The sequence below is a fragment of the Haemaphysalis longicornis genome, unplaced genomic scaffold (genome assembly GCF_048455015.1).
Source record: "Haemaphysalis longicornis isolate Haplotype H1 unplaced genomic scaffold, Haemaphysalis longicornis Haplotype H1 scaffold_10, whole genome shotgun sequence".
In the NCBI taxonomy this organism is placed as follows: Eukaryota; Metazoa; Arthropoda; class Arachnida; order Ixodida; family Ixodidae; genus Haemaphysalis; species Haemaphysalis longicornis.
The window spans coordinates 37,795,276-37,803,749 of record NW_027526204.1 but is presented as its reverse complement, the minus strand read 5'-3'; the positions used below and the strand labels follow the sequence as shown (position 1 = coordinate 37,803,749).

The 8,474-nt window shown below is 45.5% G+C and overlaps 1 protein-coding gene across 1 annotated transcript; it reads right to left on the bottom strand.

Moving 5' to 3' along the window:
• Nucleotides 1-332: 332 nt before the first annotated feature.
• LOC144158380 (zinc finger protein ZIPIC-like) lies at nucleotides 333-8,205 on the bottom strand. The gene is made up of 2 exons (XM_077689246.1): nucleotides 8,038-8,205; nucleotides 333-3,611 (listed from the first exon to the last, which is right to left on the bottom strand). Exon 2 carries the CDS (start codon nucleotides 3,577-3,579, stop codon nucleotides 3,289-3,291), a length of 291 nt encoding a protein of 96 aa, XP_077545372.1. The 5' UTR covers nucleotides 3,580-3,611; nucleotides 8,038-8,205; the 3' UTR covers nucleotides 333-3,288.
• Nucleotides 8,206-8,474: the final 269 nt, after the last annotated feature.

Genomic DNA, 8,474 nt, shown 5'->3' with positions numbered 1-8,474 from the left:
GACGACAGGCTTCGATGATGGTGATGTCTTCGGTGCAACGCTGATGATGATAGATTCTACAGAGTTATTCAAAGCAGTTTTTTTGGTGCACCGCTTGGAACTAATTTTACAGCTCATTTAACTTTGGTGTTTGAAATGAGCACTCAAAATGGTTCCTTGCCACTGGTGCCACCAAAGTTCAATGAGCTGTAAAATTAGTTCCAAGCGGAGCACCAAAAAACTGCTTTGAATACCGTACTGCATTTACCAGGGTTCATAGTATTGGAAAATATAAAAAGTTACAGCTTTACGACTAACACTGTTCTGTCTACTGTTCCCCCAAAATGACTAATTATCACTAATTATCTTGGGAACTAATTGACTCAAAAAATAGTCGCATATTTGAAATCAGTGGGGAAAAAGCAGCAAAACTACTGGCAAGCTTCACAGAGTTTACTTAAAAATGAAAGGGGGCTTTTCTAAGTGCAGTGTCCCCCACTTAAGTGCCTACATTGTACTCGGTGAACGAGAGAGTTTTTCAATATACACCAGTTGTGAAACTCCATTTCAGAATCCCGGCAGCGGGAGCCCCCCTGCTTCTCAGAAGCCGAGAGGCAAGTGTACTGTCGCTGCATCTAGGAAAGGGGGGTGGGGGGTGAGCAGAAACTGGACTTTGGGAAACACCGACTTAAAGGGACCCTGCAACACTCTTCGTGCAGTGCAAGTAAACCTGAGCGACGTTTAGATTAGACTTCCAGGAACACCCGAGCCAAATATTACACGTGCACGTGAAGCGGTAAGCGCGCAAATCGTCGTGAAAGAAGCGGAAAAACCAACCGCGCTCTCTTCAATTCTGCTCATTGTGCACCACTGGCATGGCCTCTGCGACGTCAATCGGGCCATGGCTGTCCTATTGGCTGTCGCTGGTCAACTTGGCTAAATTCCGGCATTTCCTGTGACGATCAGCCGTCGTCGGCGCTGCGTATGAACCTCTTCTATGTCTGAACCTGTCCGCATGCTTTTGGTGTTTCTTTTATTTAGAGTGCGCACGGAGTTTGAGTGACAAACTAAGTATTCCACTTTCAACGAGCCCACTCGACAACAAACGTTTATTGCTCCAAAAACGCCCTACCAGCCTGAGCACTTGCTTGCGAGCAGGCCACATGCCTGCTTTTTTGTGGCACCAGACCGGAAATAGACCCGCCCATGTTGCGGGGAAAAGGACGGAACTCCCCGGCCTGTGACATATCGAAGGCCACTGAACACAACGCCGTGCGCCGCCCCCCTCTCCGGGGAGAGAGCGCGCAGCTTTCGCCGCGTTGTCCGCGGTTGACTTGAGAGGGAACATTTATGCGCGATTTTTCATCGCACGTAGTTTCGGTGATAGTGAACGGATTTTTCATAATTCTTGCCGGAGGAGATTGCTGGGACAATAGACTTTACACCAAAATACATTCCGAGTAGTCGATGGTAAGTGTTGCAGGGTCCCTTTAAAGGAGCCATGAAGACAAAATACAAGTTTGTGTTATTCTAAAGATTTCCTGTTTTATAGTGCCCCCGGAGCTTGTCCGAATGCAAACAATGCTTTATTCACTGAAAAATTAATTATTGAGGCTAAAATTTTGATTTTCCCGCTAAATCGTGCATTTTCGTGGTCTGCAATGACATAACAGGAAGCCTTGTTTGCCGTTAGTGAACCTAGATGGCGCCGCCATACCATGGCAAGCCATTTTCTGCTTTTGGTTTGTTCGTTCAGGGAGAAAATAATCGTTTCGTGAAACAGTGCTCACTCGACAAATATGTTCACGTAAGACACCATTGCTTCTGTCAATTAGCCAGTGTCGTCTGAAACAACCCCCAAAGCCCCACAGTTCCGTGCAGCTAAACCAAGCATAGTGCGCGCAGTACCAACAGCAGTACGCATCGGTAATTCTAAGCATACTGTGCTTTCGTAACTTCCACTGTTTGTCCCACCATTCTTGCTGCTATTAAAGGATTGTGCTCTAAATTTAAGCGCAAATAGCTCGTTCGGCAAGCCTGCAAACTCTGCCTAATTTGCGTTTGCTTTTACCGCCCTCCGCCAATCGCAGAGCTGGCTGGTATGACATCCTAGGCTCTGTTGCGGAATATCAGCTGGTGGGTCGCATGTCCATTCCCTTTTTTCCTAATTATGTAGCTTATTTGAGCGAAGTTTATGTTAAAAGTGGTGTTAGTACGATTATAACGAGGCAATCTTTCAAATGAACCAAACTTGTGTTTTCTCTTCAAGGCTCCTTTAATAACACAGCCTAATAAACTAAAGCTTGCTCTTCATATTGGAAAACACTAAATGAGGTAATGTATCCTCATGCTTCCACAGTTTTTCTTCTATGACTTACAGCAGCAACCACGTGTGCTTGAGCATTACTTGAGCGTTCTGCCGACAGATGGCAGCACAGTCACCCACAGTGCAGGGGGTTAACCGTGAACCACTTTTCGATACATGGGGCCAATGGGGACAGGGACTAGAAAATAGAAAAGACACAACACAAGAGCGCTCTTTAATTGTGTCTTTTCCAGTCCCCGTCTTTTTTTCTGTTTTTTTTTTGCGCAGAACTGTACATAACGTAATAGGGCGAAAGAGGCCCGGCAAAGGAGGCCCGGCAATTTTTCTACCGGATATGCTGCGAAAATTTATTTTAGCAATTTTGAGTCGAGAAGTGACACTCGGTAAAAAATATTTCTGGCGAAACATTTTTTTTTTGTCCTTACACTGGCCTCCAAATATCTGCAAAAGACGTAAAAAGTAATACCTTCTAAAAATGTTTCTGAAGGAGACATTACAAGTTGCGATCGCTTGTAATCACCTCTTGGCAAAAAAAGTTTTAAAACGCATCACCTTTTATGTCTTTTGAAGATCTTCGAAGGCCACTGTAAGGCCAAAAAAAAATTGTTTCGCCAAAAATATTTTACCGAGTTTCACTTTGAATATTGCATTCACCATGGTTCATAGTATTTGAAAATATAAAGATTACAGCTTTATGACTAACGCTGTTCTGTCTACTGTTCCCCCCAAAATGACCAATTATCTCTAATTATCTTGGGAACTAACTCAGCCCAAAAGTGCTAAAATAAATTTTGGAAGCATATCCGGAAGATTAAAATTTGCCAAGACTCCTTTGGCATGGAGTCACCCAATACTAACAGGCCTTACTAAATCATCTGCCAGTGGGCAGTTTCACAGCGGCTGCATATTGAGTAACTCTGGGTGAACCGCACATTCCAGCCGCGTTCAGCTTCAGATGAGGCCACAGAGATGTCCGGTCCGTGTCAAACGTCGTCGTCGTCGAAGGGCTGCAGCTCCAGCTCCAAAAAGTCCGCCAGCGGCGCCGGCGGCAGCGGCCGCTGTTCCCGTCGTGGGTGTGCGCGCTTCCGGTGCCTGTCGAGGTGGTGCTTGTGCACGAAGCAGCGGTCGCAGTGGGCGCACGCAAACGGCCGCTCGCCCGTGTGGCCGCGCAGATGCCGGACTATGTGCGCCCGCCGCTCGGTGTGGTAGGTGCACAGGTTGCACTGGTAGGTGCGCGTGTCGCCGCGGCTGCCGCTGCGCGATGAGGACTCCATGTAGCCCAGCTCGCCGCTGACGCCACCTTCTCCTGCGAGCAGAGAACGGTCGGCAGCGGATTGAGGGGGGTGCAATCGCTTTCTGGAACAGCCACCGATAATGCTTGCAGTCTACCATCACCTCAGAACCTTCCGCCTAAAAGCCTGTTTAGAATGATCGAGCCCCGATAGAATTTTGATTTTAATCCAGTAGTGCAGAGACCCAGGTGGAGGCTTTTTTAGAGAGGGCTGTTATTGGCTACTGGTCACTAAGCACTTCTGAATGCGTCGCTAACTGTCGGAAAGAGGCAACAAGATCTGGTTAAGTAGGGTGAAAGCAAAATCGCCGGAAGTGATGGGACATCACAAAACAACGATGAAGTTTAATTATGAATCTCCTGGGATTATTCCATCAACTTGGTGTCCAGGATAAGCAGGACCTGTTCTCAGTTTCGTTCCTCAATTTGCACACAGTGACACCCCTGAATTTTTCTTTTTCTTTTTTTGCGCAAAAAGTGCATTCAAGTCCCCGCCGATTTTGTGACAGCAAATGTGATGGCACAGCCTCAAGTCTACTAGGCAGTATGTACTGAACAGCAGGCATGTCTAACCTATGTAGCCGCACGTGAACAAGAAAAGACACTAATCATAAACTGGGCGGAAAATAACAATTTTTCATAAGGTGGCCACAGAGGGTGCGTGCAGTTATCACGCCAGTTTTACAGCTGAACTGAGCATCTTTTTTTTCACTAAACAGCAAAACTTAAAATGTTGTGCAGGTTTAATTTACGATTCAGCCACAAAAAAAGAGTGAAAAATATGTTTCATTCTCTCTTCAATGGAGCATCATTCGAAACTTTATATTTGCAAAACAGGCTGTAACTACAAACCCTTCTCAATAGTCATCACACACGAGAAAACTTCAGTAACGATTTCCAATGGAGCACAAACATGCCGCAATATAGTGAACCATTTTCTCATTACAAAATGAATACGTCGTTTAGTGGAAGCCAGGAACTTGCAGAACACTTTCTTCCCAAACTTCCAGAACATGAAAAACAAAAAGTGGAAAACCACAATCAGAGCAGCAGCAATATTCAGTCAGTCATCACTGATAACATGACACTCTGTGTAACAAACTAACACTTTAAAGAAGGTGGACTGGTGTCAATACAACACAGACAGTTTTTTAAAAAAGCGCACCAGGCTACACCAAGTTTTTACACCAAGTGTGGGCTCTTGCTTCCACCGTACACCTTATTAGGTTTGTTTGTATCCCAATCAACGTTACACTTGTTAATTCCTCAGAAGGCCATGAAAAATGAAATTCTGGAGAATCCTAAATGATAAAAGAAACCACTGGGACAAGGCAAAAAAAAGAGCCTCGTAGAAATCTCGCACAGAAGGCCACCGTTTTCATTCTTGAAGTCCTAAGGCTGGAACAGAAAAAAAATACGCAGTAAGTCCGCTTTTAAATGCACTCAAAGCAGTACACTATGCATCAAACCACTTCTAGCAGACATGTCAGAGCGCACTGCAAGTCATTTGGAATTGTACAAAAAAAAAATTATGAAGTGATAAAAAAAGGCGCAGTGCATATTTTTAGAGTCAATGGCAACATCACATTATTTCTTGACAATGCAGTCCGAGTGACGGAGACTGACATATGTGCGGCGACCAGTCCTTATGTGCTCAGAGGAGCGAGCTATCTGTCCCAATGATTCACCACTAGTGAATAAAAGAACAGTTAACTGCATGCATTAATGAAATATTTTTTCCCTCTTTCATAGACACATGGGAAGACTAACGTAAATAGAGGTAAGCATACCAAATAACTCCCCTAAGATAGGTGCAAACACTATCAGCAAATTCTTCCTAGAAAAACCATCAGGAAGGAAACCAATAACATTTTTTCATTATGGGGGGCACACTATGATATAGAGGAAAGGCACATTGCGGCATGACATACTCACACACAAAGAAAAAAAAAATTTGGAAGTACTATAACCTACTACCGCATTTCGTGTCTCGGGCTTTCCCGCAAAGCTGCGGTGTTCCGCGGGAAAGCGGACTTGCAGGCACCGCGTAACGTTCCTGCACATACCTTTGCCGAGAAGTGCTGCCTCAAACAGTGATTGCCACCACAAACACAGCGACCTCGAAAGGGATGACAATTTCTCTCTCGAAAGCCAAGCCATACTTTTGGGACGTGTTTGCCGCTGCATCATGTTTGCGTCCATTTCTTCGCTTCCGGTTCTTCGTCCCTTGGCGCAAATAACTTGGACAGACAAATTTGGCGAGATTTCTTGCCACACTTTCCCCGGAATAAGAGTTCTCAGTGGCTGGCGCACATCCGTACTGCTTACGCACGGGCTAGGCACATGGACTAGGCCCCTACTGCGGAGACCCGAGTTGAATTCCCAACGAACTCAAATCCGCTTCTTATTAGCCTTTTGCAGCAGCGGCTATGTCAGCAGTTTAGAATTAACAAACAACAAGTTAATGGTTATCTTTTTTGTTTTGTTTTAAGGACTCAATCCGAGACTGAATGAAAGCATGCTCATATTAAACAAAACCACAAAGAGTACTACAGGCAAGTAAGACACAGTTGACAAGCAAGGCTGGTAACATAAGTCGGTGGCATAACATTTCTGCTCCAACTTGCATGTCTACATTGATATACAGACACAAAAGATTCTGACATAACACTCCCAGCACCAGTGGAGAAGATTAATGTTCTGCAGTGCTACCGTCCAGGTGGTTAAGAATCTCCTCCAGTTGCTCCCGGAAGACTGACACACAGCATTGAACTTTTTTCTAACTTTCCTTGTCAGCACCGTCTTCTACCCGCCGTCTCACTTTTGGAAATTCCACGGCAAAGTCTGAATCCACACTTGCCATCTTCATCTTGAAGCTATCTTCGTTATGTAATGGGCTTTGCACTTCATGTTAGTTCCGACACCTTTTTTGACCGCAGTAGCGCTTGTGGCATTTCACTGTCCACAGCACTCTCTGAATATTTACGTATCTCATTGTACGGTACACGTTTTGGACACTTTACGGTACACGTTTTGGACACACCAACGCAGACCTAACCCTCAAACTCAGTCAAAAAATAAAAGAGGAAACTAACAATTGTTTTAACAATTTTCAGCCGAGGCTATTTGTTGTCAAGCATTGTAAAAACCCACAACAGTCTATCTCCAAGGTTGGAAAAGGCACGGCATTTTCTTGTTACTATTATTGAAGGCACAAGTGTGTAAGAACTAAACTAAGCCAACACAAGAACGTGCTGAATCCTGTTTAGCTAAAACAAAAATTTCTCAAATTTTACGGACCAACGTGGTAAAGATACACCTGGCTATGACGCATGCTGCAGTGGGTGGCTCTGGATTAATTCTGACCACATGGGTATCTTTAAGATGCTGTGAAATCTCAACACACAGGCGTTTTCACTTTTCGCCTCCATCAGAGAAGCAGCTATGGCAGCGGTGATCAAAGCCGCATCCTTGGGTCCAGTAGCACAACGCCTTAGCCGACACTGAACCGCCGCAGCGGGTGTCAGCTGACATGGCTGAACCTCTGTAGTGGTTTACCATGCGTAAATTTCTACTATCAATTACGTCTAAAACTACTTCAACTTGAGCATCGTTTGCATGTCTGCACCTTTTCAACGTTTAACCAAATTTAAAAGGAGAATAAAAACATACAACTCTGCTTCATTTGAAGACTGACACATCAAACAGTGGTGTAAACTTGAGGCAATTAAGCCGGATTATACAACAATCACCCCGCCTGAGTGACAGGCCGCCATTGTCGACAAAGGATGCTGTCAATAATTCCTTTCTTTTTTTTTTTCCCCCCACTTCAACGCGTGATGGAGTTTGCACACTGATAATTCTTTTTGGCACCTTCCTACAGGCACCAAAGCTGATGTCTAACAACAAATATGAAAGGTTACCAATGCAGTGATTTTTTTTTATGAGAAAAGAATTTTTATACAATGCCAGAGTTGAGTGGGTTACCAAAGCGAGTTATCTACTACTTCTTTCAAGTAGAAAACAGGCATACGGTGTCCTGATGGTCCCTTCACATCTCTACCCACCGCAATGGCACTTCAGCAAAGGCCCACAGCTAAACGCAAAGTTGTGGGTTCGATTTCTTGCCGTAGTTCTGACACAGCTGAAACACGAGTGCACCCACGTATACTCTTTTTTTTTCCCCTTTTCTCCTTTCTCATTATCCTTCCTTATTTACACCGTCGGGCTTGCGAGGCAGAGCCGACAAAAACGAATCTTCCGCGGAGCTGCCGTGTGCAAGGCTAGATCCCCTCTTACAAGAGACTGCCGGGTATCAACAGTCTTGAAAAGTTTAGAGGTTAAAAACAAGCCACACGGCCCCGCCGCTCCCGCTTTGAAGCACCAGACCTTCACTCACTTTCGGGCAAGCGGGATTCAAAATCTGAACACCACACGTTACCAGGCAGGAATTTTCTCCGGGAACACCGCTCGATGCCCGCGTAATGCCTGTCATCACCGAAGCGCTGTTTCCAACTTCTAAGCACAGGAGACAGGCGGAAACACACCCGCCACCCACATAAACGTCGCCTCTCGCTTGTAGACACACCGACACAGCTGTCCGCACTTGGCGCACCTGGTTTGATGCCAACCGAACCCGGCAGTGCCACGCCAAACTATGAAGATGGTAAACCGCACCGAGAAGTTCAAGGGTGGTTAGTGAAAAGTGCAAGTGCGTTGCGACGAAAACCGCCGGAAACGGCGCAAACGGAGCGCACGCAGAACTACAACACGACCGCCACAGAGCGCGGACGTGGAGGCGGCCATTATGCTGCTCGCGATGACGCTGGGACTTGGTGGCGAAGCGACAAGTGCCGCTTTTATTTGGTTTCCTGTCAA